General features: G+C 45.3%; 1 protein-coding gene across 4 annotated transcripts in view; it reads right to left on the reverse strand.

Annotated features, from left to right (window-relative positions):
* LOC121279178 (matrix metalloproteinase-16-like) overlaps positions 1-21,740 on the reverse strand; it is a 295,815-nt gene that overhangs the window by 179,144 nt on the left and 94,931 nt on the right. For all 4 annotated transcript variants that reach the window (XM_041190177.1, XM_041190175.1, XM_041190176.1 and 1 more), the window contains exon 4: positions 5,659-5,963. In XM_041190177.1, coding sequence (XP_041046111.1) covers positions 5,659-5,963 — 305 coding nt within the window. The remainder of the gene's footprint in view (positions 1-5,658; positions 5,964-21,740) is intronic.

The following is a 21,740-nucleotide window of genomic DNA, read 5'->3' on the forward strand; positions in this document are numbered from 1 at the left end:
ACTGATCACCTGGCATTGCACTGGGCTTCGGAAACAACAACGGCAGACCCAGGGCTGTCAACCCTATAAGTCCTCCTTACTAACATTTGGGGGCTTGTGCCAAAATTGGTCAATAGTCAAACAACAGCCTGACATAGTTATACTCATGAAATTATACCTTACAGATAAATCACCAACACCATCCCTGAGTATGTCTTTTCCCCCCGGTAGGACAGATCCACCAGAGGAGGCAGCACAGTGATATAAAGCCAGGAGGGAGTTGCGCTGAGAGTTCTCAACATTGACTCCAAACCCTATGAAGTCTTATAATATCAGGCCAAACATGTGCAAGGAAATCTCCTGCTGATCACCACGTAGCACTCACCCTAGCCTGACAAATCAGTACTCCTCCATGTTGAACACCACTTGGAGGAAGCACTGAGGGTGGCAAAGAACACAGAAGGTACTCTGGGTGGGGGACTTCAATGTCCTTCACCAAGAGTGGCTCGGTAGCACCACTACTGATTGAGCTGGCTGAGTCCTGAAGGTCATAATTGCTAGACTGGATCTGTGGAAGAGGTTGAGGGAGCCACCAACAGAGAAAATCCTACTTGAACTCATCCTCCCCAACCTGCCTGTCGCAAATGTATATGTCCATGAGAGTATTGGTAGTAGTGACCACCGCACAGTCCTTGCAAAGATGAAGTCCTATCTCTACGTTGAGGATATTGTTCATCATTTTGTGTGACACTACTACTTTACTGAATGGGATAGATTTCAAACAGATCTAGCAAGTCAAAACTGGGCATCCATGAGGCGCTGTGGGCCATCAGCAGCCACAGAATTGTATACAACCACAATTTGTAACCTCGTGGTTCGGCGTATCCGCCACTCTACCATTACCATCAAGCCAGGTGATCAACTCTAGTTCAATGAAAAGTGCAGGAGGGCATGCCAGGACCAACACCAGGCATACCTACACATGAGGTGTCAGCCTGGTGAAGTGACAACAAAGGACTATTTGCCTTCCAAAAAGTGTAAGCAGAGTTAAGCGATACACAATCAATGGATCAGATCTAAGCTCTGCATTCCTGCCACATCCAGTCGTGAATGGTAGTCGATAATGAGACAACTAACTGGAGGAGGAGGCTCCACAAATGTTCTCATCCTCAATGATGGGGAACCCAGCACATCAGTGCAAAAGATAAGGCTGAAGCCCTGAGTTTCTCAGGGTAGTGTCCTCGGCCCAACCATCTCCAGCTGCTTCATCAATGACTTTCCCTCCATCATAAGGTCAGAAGTGGAGATGTTCGCTGATGATTGCACACTTTCCAGCACCATTTGCAACTCCTCAGATACTGAAGCAGTTCATGTTCAAATGCAGTAAGACCTGGACAATATCCAGGCTTGGGCTGACAAGTGGCAGGTAACATTTGTCCAACACAAGTGCCAGGGAGTGACCATCTCCAACAAGAGACAATCATCTCCTCTTGACATTCAATGGCATGACCATCACTGAATCTCCCACTACCAACAACAAAACCTGTCTACAAGGCACAAGTCAGGAATGTGATTGAATACTCTTCGCTTGCCTAGATGAGTTCAGCTCAAACAACACTCAGGAAACTCGACATGATCCAGAGCAAAGCAGCTCACTTGTTTGGCACCCCAGCCACCAACGTAAATATTCACTCCTTCCACAACCAGCGCACAGTGGTAGAAGTTTGTACCGTATCCAAGATGCACTGTAGCAACTTCCCAAGACTCATTCACTCCCTCCAAACCACGCATCATCCTGACTTGGCACTATATCACTATTCCCTCACTGTCGCTGGGTTAAAATCTTAGAATTCTCTCCTTAACAGCATTGTGGATGTACCTACACCACATGGGCTGGAGCAGTTCAAGAAAAAGGCTCACCACCACCTTTACAAGAGCAATTAGGCAATAAATGCTGGCCTAGCCAGCAATGCCTACATCCTGTAAAAGAATTTTTAAAATACTTAAAAGAATTAAATCCTCTGATTAGCATCTAAATAGGTTGTTTTAATCTAACTGATGTGGTGTGCACTGATGGGTCATCTGGACCCATTTTATACTCATCTAATTTTCCTTCCCATTGAAGTCAAACATGTGCCTCACCCAATCCTATCAGTTTCTCACTGGATAGATTAAGTCATAATTATTCTCCTTGTCTGACTCCTAGCTGGCATGATTTACAGGGTGTGTCCCAATTCAAATTCATAATGATACCTGCTTTGTTGATTTATATATACACAAATATATACACATATATAATTTGCACATTCGATACACAGACGCACACATGCACACACACGCGCGTGCGCATACACACACACAAACGCACAGGCATTATTTCTCATGATAAACATCTCTCCACCTTAGCAATTTTTTCACTTTTCTTGATGATACTTGCTCTTAGTGGCTGAAAATTGTTTTCATGTTTCACTAATACAAACAAAGAATGATTTCAGACCTATAATGAGGTTAATAAAGTCAATTAATCGATTGGCATTGCAAATAAAACTAATATAGAAAAACATATCTTAATCACAAATCTTAAATTATGTGTGATAAGCCAAATTATCCTTCTTTCCTGTCATTACAAACAAAATTAGCTGGGGTCCCATTAATTTTAAGAGCATGCTCAAGCTAAGCCTTGACCTAACTGAATAGTGGGACAGACTTGAAGTGCTGTAGCAACTTCTCCTGCTGCTACCTTTCGAAATGTAATATTTAAAGAATGAGAAGCCTTACCGGGGAAATTTTCTGCCTTCTCTGGTAATCAGACAGAATGGTTGGCCACTCATTATTCAAACCCATCCTGTTTTCATTCCTTTTATTACAAAGGAATAAAATTCTGGTGGGCTCCATAACATAGAAGTGATCCTGCCAAATTACCGGTCAGGTGGAGAAGACAAATATTGGCCCCATTATGTTTCTTCTGCTGGTATATTTTGCTCCACATGTAAAATTATAGAAAAACTATCTTACGAAAGTATTATTAAAATCATTTGCAGAATTCTCAATTCCTCCAAAGAATGTATTGTTGAGTGTGCAAAGGGGGAATCGGGATCATCCAAACATCCTCTGTAACTTCAGTGAGAGATTCATAGACATCTACGACATCTATGCCTGTTCTCCAAGATTCCCAAGGTCATCCATCAAAGATATAACAGGCAATTGGAAGAGCAACTTTTGGAAGCCCGTGGTATGTCTTTAACCTTACACACAGAGCAAAATTGTTTTAAGTACATTAATCTCTTTGAAAGTCGCACCACATAATATACACTGCATTTAAAATGAACAGTTTGTGATACTGCGCCCGCAATGTTATGCTTTTTGAATGATTTGTAAGGCCTCGCCCTGCACTGTTTGTTTCAACCTCACCGATGCTTTGCACTTTGGGCCTTGGTCCTTCATCAGTTTAAAAAAGACGTGCTTTCATATAGCACTTTTCAGGACCACTGGATGTTCCAAAGAGCTTTACTGCAAAGTACTTTCATTGAAGTGTAGCCACTGTTGTAATGTAGAAAACACAGCAACTAATTTGTCGTCAGCAAACTCCCACAAACTACAATCTGATAGTAACCAGAAAATCTGTTTTTTGTGATGTTGATTAAGGGATAAACATTGGCCAGGATGCTGGGGATTTTGTGAAAGGGAAATCGTGTTTGACTAATCTATTAGAGCTCTTTGAGGAAGTAACAAGCAATGTGGATAAAGGGCAACCTGTGTATAAGGGGTACTCAGATTTCCAGAAGGCATTTGACAAGGTGGAACATCAAAGGTTACTACACACAATAAGAGCTGGTGGTGTAGGGGATAATGTATTAGCATGGATAGAGGATTGGTTAGCTAAAAGGAAACAGAGAGTAGGCATAAATCGGTCCTTTTTGAGTTGGCAAGATGGAAGGAGTGGAATGCCACAGGGTCAGTGCTGGGCCTCAACATTTGCAATCTATATTAATGACTTGGATGACGGGACAGAATGCATGATTGCTAAATTTTCTGATGACACAAAGTAGGTAGGAAAGCAAATTATGAAGAAGAAAAAATAAACCTGCAAAGGGACATAGATAGGTTAAGTAAATGGACAAAAAAATGGCAGATAGAGTATAACATGGGAAAATGTAAACTCATCTGCTTTTCCAGGAAGAATTAAAAAACAGCTTATTATTTAAATGGAGAGAGATTGCAGAACTCTGAGGTACAGAGGGGTCTGGGTGTCCAGGTACATGAATTGCAAAAAGTTAGTATGCAAGTACAGCAAGTGATTGGCAAGGTAAATGGAATGTTTGTCATTTATTACAAGGGGAATGGTATATAAAAGTAGGAATGTTTGGCTCAGTCATATAGGGTATTGGTGAGACTACAACGAGGGTACTGTGTACAGTTTGGCCTCATTATTTAAGAAACTGTATTAGAAGTAGTTCAGAGAAGGTTCACTCAACTGATTCCTGGGATAAGGGGTCTATCACATGAGAAAAGGTTGGACAGATTGGGGGCCTGTATCCATTGCAGTCTAGAATCATGTAAGATCCTGAGGGAGCTTGACAGGGGGGATACTGAAAGGATGTTGCCCCTAGTGACAGAGACTAGAACTAGGGGACACAGTGGAAAAATAAAGGGGCTCCTATTTAAGACAGAGATGAGAAGAAAGTTTTTCTTTCAAAGGATCTGTGGAATTCTTTTCCCCAGGCAGCAGTGGAGGCAGGGTCATTGAATATTCTTAAAGCTGAGTTACATAGATTCTTGATTGACAAGGGAGTCAAAAGGTATAGGGGGTAGGAAGGAAAGTGGAGTTGAGGCCACAATCAGATCAGCCATAATCTTATTGAATGGCAGAACAGGCTCGAGGGGCCGAATGGCCCTAACTTGCCTCTAATTTGTATATCTGTATGTTTTTGATAACTCCCTTGCTCTGCTTCGAAATCATACAATGGAACCTTTCACATCAACCCGAGCAGGCAGCTGGGGCTTCAGCTTAACGGCTCATGTGAACCACATCATCTCTGACACTGCAATGCTCCTTCAGTGCTGCACTGAAGTGTCACTCCTGACTTTTGTGTTTGGGGACTGACACAAGACTAAAACCCAGAACCTTGTGATTGAGGGGTGAATGTGCCACCAACTATTTACTCTAAACTATAGGAGCTTAGTTGCATCTCTCACAACATTGAAGAATTACTCTGTCTGTTGCATACAGGAAACCACCTAATCCCCCAGTAAGTTTTCTTAAGTGTTAGTAGGTTATTTGGCAAAGTAAAGAGTGGAAAGTATATGATCTGGTATTTCTTGTATGTAATTATTACAGAAATGTCAGAGTAATGCATGTTTAATTTACAGCATCCTTTGAAAGGAAACAGCTGTGGCCTGGATTTACAATTTATTTTAGTGTAGTCTCTAAAGAGTAAATGCAATAATGTCAGTGTCTAATGTATTTATAGTATCAGCTCCTATAATAAACTATCTGTTGATAAAAACCTCCTGTTACAGCAATTTCTCTCCTGGTTGCAGGTAATGTTCATTAACATCAAGAGAGCTTCAAAGCAAGATGTGGTAAGTCATAATTATTCCATCAATGGTAATAAGTTTTGCATGTATATAGGATTTTCACACATGCTACAGGTTATTTTTGTAAGTAAAAGTGCTTACCATCATGATTTGGGTTTCCTAATGTCCATGGTTCATCGGAGTCGAAGTGAGTGTCACCCCCAATGCCAGGTCCCGGGAAATAAGCATGTGCAAGGAAGCCCCCTTCGCCATCAAAGGGTGAGCTATCACCATGGAAACCAGAAGCAAACATAATTGTAATGTCCACATCCCTCTTCTTGTTTTCTAACTCCACATATGGTATCTCTTCAAATGTCAGGGGAGTTACATTCTGCCACACATCAAAGGCACGGCGTATCGCTCTGTGTGTTTCTACTTTTCCTACTTTAGGAGTGAAGTTCTTAATGCTGTGGGCGAAATAAGAAAGAAAATGGCAACCTTGGTAAAAATGGTTCAGGTCCGTGGCATTGTTAAACCATAACAGCATTTTTTTTGGTTTCTCTTGGCCAGTTGACAGTTGGCCTGGACTACTGAAAATCAAAAAACACACTAGGGAGATATGTAACCTCATGAATATTCTTATCTTACTTTTGGAGAAGACTTTTTTTCCCCAAAATTACTGTCCCAAAAGAAGTTGTGACCAGCTCTGTAAAAGATTAGAACTTGCCACAATTATTGTCGAGCAAGATTGATTAATTTTCTTATAGTTTCTTCCAGTTTTGGGAACTAAAAGAAACTGAAAATTCAGACAAAAAAGTTTAATGAAAATTCGTGAATTTCCTTATTAAATATAACTTGCTGTAACATTAATCATAAAATAATAACATATATTTGCATTTATGACATCAAGGCATCCCAAATAATTTCATGTTATAAATCGGCAGTACCCATCCTTAGGTAAGTAAATACTATATGTACTGCATACCAAAGATGTCCCGCAAATAGCAATGAGAAAATATGAAGTTAAAAATACTCTTTTTCCCTTGAGCTCAGAGAAAAACACTGGCTAGAATACCTAAGAACTCCCTGCTCTTCAAATATTGAAAAGGAATTGTTAACATCCATCGCAGCCAATAGAAAGAATGTTTGTTTAATTTTCGTTCAACCTTTCATTGTCATTGACTTGAATCGTTGAGCTTAATTTGTTCACAGGTGTCAGGGCCCCAACGTTAGGGCCAGGCTTCCAAGCTTGCACATCGTTGCACTTGCCAGAGCAACATTACATGAGGTATCCTCCAAATTGGCCAGCTCTGCATTTGCTGCCCAATTATGGATGTTGGGCAGAATTGTGATGCTGGAGGCCCAATGAGTGGGCCCAATGTGCTTGTCAGCCAACAGCCCACTGGGACAGGTGGATGTTGTTGAGGGAGGTAGGAGAGTAGGAGGGCACTCAAAATGGAGGTGCTCTCTGACGTTTACTGAACATGTTTAAGAAGTCTCAGAGGTGTTAGGGCCATCAGTACACAGAGGAATTATTATGGTCACAGCTGTGGCCACTTCAGCCTTGTGGCTCAGTCATTATGAGTTTGAGAGGAAGCTTTGAAGGTCCTCTGATTTGCCACTTAGAGGTCATCTCTATACAGTTTATGGGCTCAGTGGGGAGTCCATCCAAAGACAGGAATGTTCTGTCAGCTTCTTAGTCAAACAAAACAAACTTTATTTACATGAGAGCTTCCATGGCTGCTTGTATCCAGCTAGCCCGTCATACATCCATCTTCTTTTCCTGAGAAACCCCTCCCTAGAATGTATTCCCCTGCACTAGCCACACATTGGTTGAATAAATCATGTGACATCCTACTCTTAAAGTGACAGTCATCTTAAAGTGACAGACATCACATGGCCCTTGAGTGGGGCCTTAATTAGAGCGATTGGCTGCTTGCTTCAGTGGAGTGAGTTGTCAATTCCCCTCACAGCCCATCCCTGAAAGGTGGGACAGTATTGTGGAGACATCCCAATGGGGTTTTCCACTACTTCCCCACCAACCCCCCACCCCCATCTCGATGCCACCTCCAGATTTTTTTTCATATTTATTCATGAGATGTGGGCATCGCTGGCTAGGTGAGCATTTATTGCCCATCCCTAATTGCCCTCTTTGAGAGGGCATTTTTTTAAGAGTCAACCACATTGCTGTTGGTCTGAAGTCACGTGTAGGCCAGGCCAGGTGAGGACGGCCGATACCCTTCCCTAAAGGACATTAGTGAACCAGCTATTTTTTACAACAATCGACAATGGTCATGGTCATCATCGACTTTTAATTCCAGATTTTTATTGAATTCAGTCCCCAGAGCATTACCCTGGGTCTCTGGAATACTAGTCCTGTCACAATGCCACCGCCTCCCCTCCTCCAATGTGTCAGGAAAATGCTTCTCAGATGCTGCCTGACCGGCTGAGTATTTACAGCATTTTTGCTTTTTTAAAATCTTTGCTCAAGTTCTTTCTGAATATCCACACCTTTGGAAAAGTAGCACTTCTCAGTATCGGATGAAAAGGCTCTGCCTAGATTTGAAGCACAAAAATTGGTGTTGCTCTTGAATCTACAAATTGCTGAACTAGAGGTGAGATTACTACCCATGTAGGCAATCTCAGCAAATGTTTTTATGCCGGAGAGTATGACACGAAGCTCACTGATAGCACAGCTTGCCCGTCCTTCCTGTCCACTATCAGGGATGACTTAAGATGACAGTACACGGAAGAGTCTGGGCAAACCATTAACTCCTGACAAGCTGACAAAGGTTGTGAGGTCCTTCGAGACAAGTAAATTTCTGCAATGAAGAGACATTAATGTGTATAATGTTATTGGAAATTATTTTTAAATTGGAATTGAGTGGGTCTGTGTCTATGCGTGTGTCTGTGTTTGTCTTAACTGGATTAAAGCCAAAAGCAAAAAGCAAAAAAGACTCAAAATGTTAACTGTGCTCCTCTCCGCAGATGCTGCCAGACTTGCTGAGTTTTCGCAGATATTTTTGTTTTTGTTTTGGATTAAAGCCAGCTAGTCTGGGTGCTTTGATATATAGTTGTTTTGGGATGTTAATTAGTTAAACAAAAGGAAGTTAAAAGGTAAAGTATAAATTTGCATTTGTTGAATAAACCATTCAAAAGACTGGGTAAAATCTTACACTTAGCTGGGAGATGCCAAGCAATGTGTTTTATTACTAATGAAGCTGGTGGAATGAAAGGACTATTGTTAGGAGAGGTAAAATTTAAAAACCTAATAATACAATGGAAAATTTACATTCAAAGGGGAAGCTAGATATAAACAGAAAGGAGTTTGTGTGTGACTCAGAGGCATTTAAGATCTAACCAGCCTGTAAACCTATAATTGTGTCTGCAAAGGAACCAAATTGAAAGGAAGTTCATTTTGAATTTGTAAGGCAAAATGTGCTTTGCCTTGGTGTCTATTTAAAGTCCATGGATTACTGTTACCTAGGTGAAAATTTACCTGGGTGTGATTAATTTGGGGATTTGTTTAAAAGTTATTATGGTAGTAATTTGTAGACATGTGTGTGTGTTTAATTTGTTGTTAAATTAATAAATGTTTAATTTAGTTTTTTATAAAAAGTCTTTCGAGGCTCAGTGGGCTCATTCCTGAATTCAGAGTTGCATTTCAAACATACCAATTCAAAATATAGGTTATGACAGTTGTTCAAGTTTCCCTCTGGGATTTAAACAGCTCAGCCTTTACCAACTGCTGTATCATAACAATCTCCTGGAAGCGATGGTTTGCTAGTGGAGTTGTATTCAACTCTATGGGACTGCATTGGCCCAATGCTGCTGGAAATATACAAGAATATATTTCAGGCTGGCATGTCAGAATCCATGAGGAAACGCAGCACCACCTGCATTTACAAACGGAAGGGAGAGAGGAAGGAAATCAGAAATTGGTGTCCCATTTCACTGCTTAATGCGGACGACAAAATTTTATCTGAGGTCATCACCAATCAGGTAAATTCTGCTTGGGAGTTGGTGATCCACTTTGATTAGACCTGTACTTCACCTGGCAAGAAGATTCCTGCTAGCCTTGCACAACTCAGGGACACAATCACCTATAAGCAGGACAGTGGGGCGGACTAGGAGAAAGCCTTTGACAGAATTATTGCACAGCAACATGTTTGAATGAAAGGAACACTCATCTGTGGTCCTCCAGGATGTCCTTCACCTGGAAGGGTTGGGGTGGGGTTGCCATGTCTAGACAGATGCCAATCACAGGGCTTAACACTGAGTCAGAGGTTCAGAGATGGAGGCTAATCTACAAACAATATGCTGACTAGATGGATCACTGCAATTTGTTCACAGATCCCCCTTGCATAAATGGTGCAGGTTCCAAGGAACCTTGCCGTTCTACTGGCTCTGGCCCAGATGGGGAGGAACATGCACAGGTGAGCCCAGGGGCAAGCAGAGCAATGGCCAGTGGCAGCAGGGCCTCAAAAGGTCAAGATGCTGTGACCAGGGCCAGTGGGACGCCGAGCACTGGCCTGAACTCAGTATATGGAAGATGCTGCAGCTACCTGCAGATGAACAAAAGTAATGCCGGAATCACCTTAGGATGTCCCAGAATGCGGTTGCACACTTCTGCCAGCTTTTCCATGAAGATCTGCGTCCGCAACAACTTGGAAGCAATCCCATGCTAGCGGCATTAAAATCACTGCGGCCTTAAAGTTCTTTGCCAGTGGTTCCTTCCAGAGTTCAAATGGAAGCCTGTGCAGCATCTCCAGTCAACGACACACAAGTGCATCCAAGAGGTGACTGATGCCCTGTTCAGCAGAGCACATCAATTTGTCCAATTTCACTTGGATCCCAAGAGCCAGGCAGACAGTGCATTAGGTTTTACAACATTCACAGTGGTGGTTATGCCATTGAACATCAAGGGGTGATGGTTGGATTCTCTCTTGTTGGAGATGGTCATTGCCTGACACTTGTGTGGCACGAATGTTACTTGTGGCTTGTCAGCCCAAGCCTGGATATTGTCCAGGTCTTGCTGCATTTGGAGATGGACTGCTTCAGTATCTGAAGAATCGCGAATGGTGCTGAACGTTGTGCAATCATCGGCGAACATCCCCACCCCTGACCTTATGATGGAAGGAAGTTCATTGATGAAGTAGCTGAAGCTGGTTGGCCTAGGACACTGCCTGAGGAACTCCTGCAGTGTTGTCCTGGAGCTGAGATGACTGACCTCAACAACAACAACAACCATCTTCCCTTGTACTAAGTTTGACTCCAACCAGAGAGTTTTCCCCCGATTCCCATTGGCTCCAGTTTTGCTAGGGCTCCTTGATGCCACACTCGATCAAATGCTGCATTGATGTCAAGAGCAGTCATTCTCACCCTTGCACCAAATGCGCACATGAGGACCTGCACAGAACTCCATTCAGGCACCTGTAAGTAAAAATGAAAGTTTTCCTATGCCCTTACATTGTCGGTTATCTTGGCACATTGAAAGCAACATGAAATCTCACCTGGGCAGGGATACATTCATGTCATCCTCACATCTGCTTCTAATGGGGAGCAGACCTTACAGAGAGCTTTCAGGTGGAACCAGGAACATGAGTGCACAGGGAAGAACAGCATGTGTAGATCATTTGGCCCCTCGAGATTGCACCTCCATGCCACCTTGATCAGGGAAGTTCTCGTAACGAGCTTCTCATCGTTACTCACCCCATAGTGACCCCATGTCCATTGACATCTTTATCACCCCAAAAAGTATTGAAGTAATTTTGGAGTCCACTCAGTGCCTCAACTGCGCTATGGGATGCAGAGGTCCAAGCGCACAGAACCCTCCAATTTCAGAGAGTGTTACAAATCTCAGTCCTCAATACCCTCATTGTCACTGCAAGACTGTGTCCCTTCATTCTGGACACCAAGCCAGGTGAAACAACTCTCCCGCATGGACCCTGCAGAGCTCTGTAAGAGCGCTTGATGCTTGACTCCAGTCCTTTAACGAGGTCCCATGCACTTTGGTTACAATCTCTTTAAGCGAGGTCTAATCTTACCCTTGATAAGGAGACAAGCAGGCCAAATAATTCTCCATGTGAGGTCTCATAAAGACTGCAGTAAACTTCACACACTCCCCTTTATTCCTACACTCAATCCCTCTTGCAGTCAAGGCCAATTTGGTCCGTTGCCTCCTTACTTTCAGCCTTCACCTGCATGATAGCTCAATATTACATTTCAACAAGGAAACATGCACACCTCATCATTCTGCTAACTAGTAGGGAAGCCTCTGGTTTTCTATTGTTCAGACCACAGAGGACAGCTTCACTTTTTTAACGCTAAAACTGCTTCTACAATGTTGCTTGCCACTCACAAAGCCAGTTTAACTCTCCTTGAGGACATTTTTCATCCGCCCACATTTCAGATCAGGGCAACAGCAGCAGGGGATGCAATGACCTCGCTGAACACTCTGTGCAGACATCATTCTCAGAGCTCAGAACCTAGTGAGCTGCAAGTAATGGATTGTATGATGCGTGCCCAGGCCACACACTCACAGATGATGACCAGTGCTTAAGCATCCTCATGTCAGAATATCCAGTAATCACAATGTTGATAATGCGAGAGAAGTGACTCTATGGGAGCTGATTATTGAACTCTGATAGGGGATCGAGTTTCACGCCCTAAAATATCCATGACCACTGAAGCAACTGGCACCAAGACGAGAATCCAGGAAATTTCCAAACAGTGCAAGTGAACATATATTTACAAGTGCCAAAACTGTATACACTCGTGTACCTTTAAACCTTCTTTATCTTTGACTTTCTATTACTATGTCTAAGTGCAGCCCCGACACCCACAGCTGAGGTGGAGGCAGCCTGCTGACTGCTCTGCCCAGTTGACTGTGCTGACTTGGGTGGGGCTCCTCTGGTGGCCCGAGGCCTAGAGGGCCCTGGCCTGCTCAAGATCTCCTGCTCAGGTGCAGGTGCACTCTCCTCACCCTGACCTGCTGGAGGTTATGGGAGAGGAGAGGTGGAGTGGCAGGGAACCCTTGGAGTGGCTTGGGATGAGGGTGCTGGGGTGCCTTGCTGGCACTCCTCCTTCCTTCCTGTTAGTGCAGGATGGCACCTCCCTGACTCCTTAAGAAGGGGGCCTGGAGGGAGATCAAGGTGCCTCGTCCCTCTCTCACCTAGCCATTGCTTCACTGCACTCATGGCTAGAGCAATGGAATGCAAGTCCGAGCACATATCCGGCAGGCACTGTGCATTCTGTTGGACTTGTTTCCATGGAGGCAGCCAAGCGCTTGCATGCCGGAGCCACAGCCACAGATAGAATGTGGATGGACGCCTCCAGTCTCGGGTGCAGTCTGCGCATGGCCACTGGCAACTCTGCCTGATGTTCCCCTGCCTGTCTCTGCATCTCCAACATGTCTCTTATGGCTGAGCCCAGAGGCTTGTCACGTGCATGGGGCTGAGCAGAGGCCTCGTCTCCAGCTGTCCTCCAAGTGTCAAGGATCTAGGCTATCACTTTCCGTCCCAGCTGTGTACCCATGTCTGTGAGGTGCTCACAAAATTGTGATCCCAATCCTACTGTAGAAGGTGCACCCACCAAGGTGAACATCTCTGCACTGGTGGAGGATGCAGGTGAACACCATGATGGTGCATCCTCTGAGGATTGAGAGTCATCATCTTCAGAGGTGGGGTCAGAGATGCGTCTGTGGGTGGTCTGCCTTCTTTTCCTTCCCCTTTCCTTGCTGGTACCTGGAATGGAGAAGAGAAAGTTTTAGTGGATGCCTGAGCAGGCTCCCTTATCTAAATAATGCCTCACTCTGTGGGCGAATCTGACAACTGCAGCCTGGGGGCATCCTCACTGGCTTGCTCGGGAGTTCTGCTTTGCCTTCAGCACATGTGCTGTCCCGCTCCTCCCCAACTAGTTCAGAGGCCTCCTCTTCAAAGATGCTGAGTACTCTGATATCTGGCATGCCGCTGCTGGTCTTGGCCCGTTCTTTCTTACTGTGGGCTTCCTTGTCCTGCAGACAGACGGAAGGATTGCGTGTCATCCCAATGGGTACATGAACAGTTCAGGAGCATGTATGCCTATGGCAGCTCCCGAGACCTCCCCAGTAAGTGTTTAACAATCAGAATGTCCTGCAGCTGATAGAAGATTGAGAGCATAAAGTGGCTGCCACACATTCAGTGCACATGTCCCATCTGCTGCTGAGTCCTGTAGCCCAAACTCCTGTCTGCCATCTCTCTACACTTGCACACTTACACTGCCTGATGCCCTTATGAATGTCACTTTGCAGTGGGTAGATGGTGCCACGTACCCTGGCAGAACGCATCAGATTGCTCATCCTTTTTCTGCACGGCTTGTAGGTTTTTTTGTGGGCCCCACGTGCATCAACTTCCACTGCAACCTCCTGCCAGGCAGCTGTGGTCAGACGGGAGTGCCTCCTGCTGCCAACCCTGGGGAAAAGCACCTCCTGTCTTTCCTGGACAGCCTGGAGGAGAATCTGCAGGGAGGCATCGCTGAACCGTGGAGCCACACGCTGTCTGCTCTGTGACATTCTAATAGAGCCAGAATCTGGAGCTCCCCTGACTTACCGTGAGTTCATGGCTGTCCAGGTACATTTTAAATATGGCATCATAACCATCGATGCCCTGAGGTAAGGATGGGGTCAGCAACTTCCTGCCCGCCCCAGTGCGAGATTTCCTGAGCTCTTCACTCAGGCATATATAATGAGCTGAACAGCGCGAGATCACGTGTGGCCAACTGTCCTGCCACCCACATCCCGAGCGGAAATCACTCTCATTTCCGCTCCTGCCATCCAACATGTACTCCAGAATGGAAGGTATTGCCCCAAATAACTATCAATCTGAAGTACAAAGAACTAGGTGATAATAGAGTAAGATTTCAGATTGGTGAAGTTCACACGTTAAGCTTCTGTGTGCATAGCTTTAGAACAAACGGATTAACGCCTGTGTAAAAATAATGCACCCCAAAATGTATTAACAAGTGCTTAACTGTTAAAATGTGAGTTTTGCCAATCAGAGGTTTTGATATATTGGCCTGTAACTTCCATGTTGCCGATAATTGGATTTGGGGGGTACGTCAAAGATGCGTTGGGGAATTTCTCTGGAAGGTTCCTAGATAAGGGTTTGCATGGAAATTGCCCAGAAGTGCACATTTGCTCTGGACATTTGCAGTGTTGGGAACCATCTGAAAATGCGGTTTAAATCGCAAACTTCGGATGGTTCTATCATGGTTATACCTATAGTTGCTCAGAAGAAGTTCGAAGATTAAAACCTCTTCTAACTTCTGAGTAACTATTGTAAGGACCCAGACTGACCCAACAGAACTCCATCCACACCCCCAGCCTACCATCTCCATGAGACTCCCCACCTCCCTGACCACCATCCCACCACCCCGACCTCCGACACCCACCAACTGCCAACCTCTGACACCCCAATCCCCCCAAACTCCCACCCTCCTAACCTCAGATCCCCCATTCCTCCGACCTCCAATCTCCCACTCCCCCAACCTCCGAAACCGCCTGCCCCCACGACCTCCAAACAACACCCCCAACCTCTGACACCTCCCGAACCCACACTCTCCCGACCTCCGATCCCCCACTCCTACCTCTGACATTCCCCACAAACCCCCGACCTCCAACACCTCCACAGACCTCCCTGGACCTCTGATCTCCCCACCCCCACCACGGTCTTCTGAACCCCTGTTACCCCCCACCCGGACCTTCGACTGAACTCCACCCTCGACCTCGAACCTCCCCACCACTCCCCACGGACTTCTGACTTCCTCCTCCCCGCCACCTCGGGCACCCCTACAAGCCCCCCTGGAACCTGGACTGCTGACCCCCTACCGCACTTCCCGTACCTCCGGCCACTACCCCCATGACTACCCTGGATATCCGACCGACCTCGGCCCCCAACTTCGGAACAACTCTTCACCACCCCCTCACCCACCGCACCTCGGGCCCCCCCCAACGGACTTCCAACCCCCCCATCACCAGATCTCCATCTGACACCCCCATCACCCCCGGACATCCGACTGATTCCACCCCCCCTCCCCCCATCCCCACACCCACCCCACCTCCAATACATCCACCCTGGACTGCCCCCGGACACCCCCACCCCCCAAATCCTATCCACTTAACTTAGACACTTACTTTCCCCCGGCCTGTCAATTACCCTGGCCCTTTAAACTTACCTGCTTTACGGTAGCTACTGTTGTAAAATAGGGGTTGTGGCCTCCTTGAATACGCTGGATCTACACATCGCTGGGGCCTGCGAGAAGTCTTTTGATGCAGGCCCCAAGCAGCTCCGGCTAATGGAAGTGTCAGTATAATTTTCAAGACCAGGTAAGTAGGTAATTATTTCTTCTAATTCCTGAGGGCCAGCACTTTCCAACTGCTAGTCAAAAGTTACGGCCCAATTGTGCTGTTGCAGAATCTAACTTGTGACTAGTGGTTGCTAGACTATTTGTGAAGCTTGGTGACAGAACACAATGCTAGAAATTTTGCACTATAATGAAGACAGTGCCAAGTGATTCCACAGTTTTGGCCGTGTCATTAGTACAGCTGTAATCCTTGGTTTCTATCTGGAGGATTACTGTATGAAAGCATAGAAGTAATGCTAAACATGTACATGACATTAATTATGCCACAGTTACAGTTTTAGGAATCTCATTATAAGAAGGATATAAAAGGAATGGAAAAGAACAGTTAGATTAACTAGGATGTTACCAGGGATAAAGTGTGGCAGTTCCAAAAAGGGCAAAATATTACTAGATGCTGGAATTCTGCAATAAAGACAGAAAATACTGGAAACACTCAGGAGATCTGGCAGCATCTGTGGAGGGAGAAACTGAAATAGTGGGCAGAATTTAATGCTCCCCCTGGGAGCAGGCTTGGGGGAGGGGTGGCAAGATGCAGGATGCAGAACCATCGCCTTCCCAACGCACCCCCCCCCCCCCCCAATTAAGTCCGGAGACCAAATGAGGCGGGCATTTGGATTTAGTGAAGGGGAAAAAATTTGGCAGGTGGAGAATAATGTGGGAACATGTGAGGTTGTCCACTTTGGCAGGAAGAATAGAAAAGCAGAGAGAAACTGCAGCATGCTGAGGTACCGAGGGACTAGGGTGTCCTTGTCCACGAATCACAAAATGTTAGCGTGCAGGTACAACAAGTATTGTGGAAAGCAAACAGAATGTCGGCCTTTATGGAAAGAGGGATGGAATGTAAAAGTAGGGAAGTCTTGCTACAACTGTACAGGGCATTGGTGAGATCACACCAAGAATACTGCATACGGTTTTGGTCTCCTTATTTAAGGAGTGATACCCTTGCATTGTAAGCAGTTCAGAGGTCTAGATGGTTCACTAGACTGATTCCTGAGATGAAGGGGTTGTCTGAAGAGGAAAGGTTGAGCAGGTTGGGCTCACTGGAGTTTAAAAGAATGAGAGGTGATCATATTGAAATATTTAAGATTCTGACAGGGCTTGAGAGGGTAAATGTTGAGAGGATGTTTTATCTTATGGGGGACTGTGTTCCCCAGAACACTGTCAACAGAACACTCAGGGACACAGTTTCAAGATAAGGGGTGATCCATTAAAGAAGGATATGAGGAAGAATTTCTTCTCTCAGAGGGTTGCTAATCTTTGGAATTCGCTTCCCCAGAAAGCAGTGGGGACTGGGTCATTGAATATATTCAAGGCTGAATTAAACAGATTTTTAATCTACAAGGGAGTCAAGGTTTATGAGGGGAAGGGAGGAAAATAGAATTAAGGCCACAATCAGGTTAGTGATTATCTTATTGAATGGCAGAGCAGGCTTAATGGACCGAATGGTCTACTTCTGCTCCTATTATGATATTATGAGTTCTTTTTTTGTCAGCTTTGCATATGTTTCCACTTCTTTTGTCAGGAATCCTCCAACAACACAGTGGACTCGTTTACCCATCTCCCTCCACACGAATCCCTCCCACTGGCATCTTACTTCCTCTAGATCTTTTCGTTAAGCATGACATCGGCCATCTCAATTTTTTTGCTCCCCTCACTCACTCTAACCTGTCTCCCACTGAACTTGTAACACTCTGTTCTCTCAGCCCAACACTAAAATCATCATTAAACCTGCTGACAAGGGTGGTGCTGTTGTTGTCTGTTACCTAGCAGAAGCTGAATGCCAAATCTCTGCCACTCCACCACCACACATCAAATCATTCTACTCAGGGCTGTCACTGATTTCAGCTCCTCTGGAAATCTTCCCTCCACAGCTTCCAATCTCATAAGCCCCATACCTGATTAACCCGCTTCTGCCTTCTTCCCAAGGTCCCAAGACAGTTTCTCTGTCTCTATCACATCTGTTCTGATGTTACAACATTTCATACCAGCACTTCTCATGTGTATTCTTTTTTTTTCTCAACTGAGGATTCACACCCAGCGTGGTTGACAGGGCCCTCGACCATTTCCATTCCATCTCCCACACTTCAGCTCACCCCTACCTTCTCAAGTGCAATTAGAGAGGGACAAGAAACACTGGTCTAGCCAGTGACACCCACATCCCATGAATGAATTAAAAAAAACCTTTCTCTCTCTCCAAGAATCACAATAGGGTTCCCCTTGTCCTCACCTTCCACCCACCAGCCTCTGTATTCAATGGATACCATTCTGTCACATCCAGCACAATGCCACCACTAAACACATCTTCCCCTGCCCTCCCCTTTCAGCATTCTAAAGGGACCATTCCTTCCGCATGACCCAGAGCTTCCGGTCGCTTGTTATTTTAAATCTCCACCTTTCTCTTATGCTGACCTTCCTGACCTCGGCCTATTGCAGTGTGTTAATGAAGCTGCACATGAGCTTGAGGAACAGCGCCTTATCTTTTGATTAGGCATATACATCTTGGCCCTCTGGACTCAACACTGAGTTTTACAATTTTAGACCATAATCTCTAACCCCATTTTGCTTCCTTTTTTTAAACATATTTTGGTCTCACCCTTATTTTTTTGCTTTTGGACAGCAGCTATTTATTATTTTGCCATTCACAACTGCGCTAGACACATCCTTTGTTTGTTTCTTTTCTTGGCCCATTACCATTCCCTTTAACCCTACCTTTCTTCATTTAATCTCTCCTGTCTTCCATTGAATTACAGACCTTCTCTTCGGTTCTTTTTCCCATCCTTCCCCATTTAACCTTTTAAAAATGATTACCACTTGGAGGAAGCACGAAGGGCGACAAGGGCGCAGAATGTACTCTGGGTGGGGGACTTCAATGTCCATCACCAAGAGTGACTTGGTAGCACCACTACTGACCGAGCTGTCCGAGTCCTAAATGGCATAGCTGCTAGACTGGGTCAGTGGCAAGTGCTGAAGGAACCAACAAGAGGGAAAAACATACTTGACCTCATCCTCACCAACCTGCCTGCCACAGATGCATCTGTCCATGACAGTCTCGGTAGGAATGACCACCGCACAGTCATTGTGGAGACGAAATCCCATCTTCACATTGAGGATACTATCCATCGTGTTGTGTGGCATGACCACTGTGCTAAATGAGATAGATTTCAAACAGATCTAGCAACTCAAGACTGGGCATCCATGGGACACTGTGGGCCATCAGCAGCAGCAGAATTGTACTCAAACACAATCTGTAACCTCATGGCCTGGCATACCCCCACTCTACCATTACCATCAAACCAGGGGATCAACCCTGGTTCAATGAAGAGAGCAGGGGGGCATGCCAGGAGCAGCACCAGGCATACCTGAAAATGAAGTGTCAACCAATGGATCAGGTCTAACCTCCGCAGTCTTGCCACAGTTCCCAGTCAGGAACAGTGGTGGATAACTAAACAACTCACTGGAGGGGGAGGCTCCATAAATATCCCCATCCTCAATGATGGAGGAGCCCAGCACCTCAGTGCAAAAGATAAGGCTGAAGCATTTGCTACAATCTCTAGCCAGAAATGCTGAGTAGATGATCCATCTCGGCTTCCTCTGGAATTCCCCAGCATCACAGATATCAGTCTTCAGCCAATTCGATTCACTCCACGTGATATCAAGAAATGGCTGAAGACACTGGATACTGCAAAGGCTATGGGCCCTGACAATATTCCAGCAATAGTTCTGAAGACCTGAGCTCCAGAACTTGCCACGCCCCTAGCCAAGCTGTCCCAGAACAGCTACAATACTGGCATCTACCCGGCCATGTGGAAGATTGCCCAGGGAAGTTCTGTACACAAAAAGCAGGACAAATCCAACCTGGACAGTTACCACCCCATCAGCCTACTCTCCATCATCAGTAAAATAATAGAAGGGGTCATCAACAGTGCTATCAAGTGGCGCCTGCTTAGCAATAACCTGTCTTCTGACGCCCAGTTTGGGTTCCGTCAGGGCCACTCAGCTCCTGACCTCATTACAGACTTGGTTCAACCATGGACAAAAGAGCTGAACTCTTGAGGTGAGGTGAGAGTGGCTGTCCTCGACATCAAGGCCGCATTTGACAGAGTGTGGCATCAAGGAGCCCTAACAAAACTGGAGTCAATAGGAATTAGGGGGAAAACTCTCTGCTGGTTGGAGTCATACCTAGCACAAAGGAAGATGGTTGTTGAAGATCAGTCATCTCAGTTCCAGGAAATCACTGCAGGAGCTCCTCAGGAAAATGTCCCAGGCCCAACCATCTTCACCTACTTCATCAATGACCTTCCTTCCATCATAAGTGGGGATGTTCGCTGATGATTGCACAATGTTCAGCACCATTTGCGACTCCTCAGATACTGAAGCAGTCCATGTTCAAATGCAACAAAACATGGACAATATCCAGGCTTGGGCTGACAAGTGGCAAGTAACATTCACGCCACACAAGTGTCAGGCAATGACCATCTCCAACAAGAGAGAATCCAACCATCACCCCTAGATGTTCAATGGCATTACCATCAACGAATCCCCCACTATCAACATCTTGGGGGTTACCATTTACCAGAAACTGAACTGGACTAGCCATATAAATACTGTAGCTACGAGATCAGGTCAGAGACTAGGAATTATGCAATGAGTAACCCAACTCCTGACTCCCCAAAGCCTGTTCATCATCTACATGGCATAAGGCAGCAGTGTGATGGAATACTCCCCACTTGCCTGGATGAGTGCAGCTCCCACAACACTGAAGAAGCTTGACACCGTCAAGGACAAAGTAGCCCATTTGATTATCACCACATCCACAAACATTCATTCACTTCACCTTCGATGCACAGTAGCAGCAGTGTGTACCATCTACAAGATGCACTGCAGGAATTCACCAAGGCTCCTTCGACAGCACCTTCCAAACTCACGACCACGACCATCTAGAAGGACAAGGGCAGCAGATAGACGGGAACATCACCCCCTGGAGTTCCCCTCCCACCCTCACTTGGAAATATATCACCGTTCCTTCACTGTTGCAGGGTCAAAATCCTGGAACTCCCTACCTAACAGCACTGTGGGTGTACTTCCACCACAGGGACTGCAGCAGTTTAAGAAGGCAACTCACCACCACCTTTTCAAGGGCAACTAGGGATGGGCAATAAATGCTGGCCCAGCCAGCGAAGCCCACATCCCATGAATGTTTTAAAAAAAAACATTTCTAACATTTTCCAAGTGAAAAGCAAAATATTATAGATGCCACAAATCTGAAATGAAAACAGAAAATGCTGGAAATACTCAGCAGGTCAGGCAGCAACTGTGGAAAGAAACTGAGTTAATATTTTGGGTCAATGATGACCTTCACCAGGTTGAATGGTTATCGTTGACCAGAAACACTGGCCAGAATTTTCCAGCCCCTCACGCCAGCGGGATCTTCCAGTCCCACCGATGTGAATGGCTCACTGGCCCCGCCGCAGGGAGGGCTGGAAAAATCCAGCCGTTAACTCTGTTTATCTCCACAGATGCTGCCCGATCTCTCAGTATTTCCAGCATTTTCTGATTTTATTTCTAACTTTAAGGGACCAGCTAACACTTAAGGCTTTGCCTGATTGACACTTTTACACGGTTGTAAAAGCAGCAGTTTTTTCGAAGCAGATTTTTGAATGGCATTTTAAGTGCATTTCAAGACTTGTTATTATAAGACTCCTTGGTTCTAGGTGGTCTTAGGTGGTCCCATAGGGGGGATGAGGTTTCATGTAGGGTTTTAAAAATTTTAATAAAGATTTTTTGGAAATTATGACATTGTCACATGAGGGGACATGTAAGGGAATTTTTTTTTCTATTTTTAA

Source organism: Carcharodon carcharias, chromosome 6, assembly GCF_017639515.1.
Source record: "Carcharodon carcharias isolate sCarCar2 chromosome 6, sCarCar2.pri, whole genome shotgun sequence".
NCBI lineage: Eukaryota > Metazoa > Chordata > Chondrichthyes > Lamniformes > Lamnidae > Carcharodon > Carcharodon carcharias.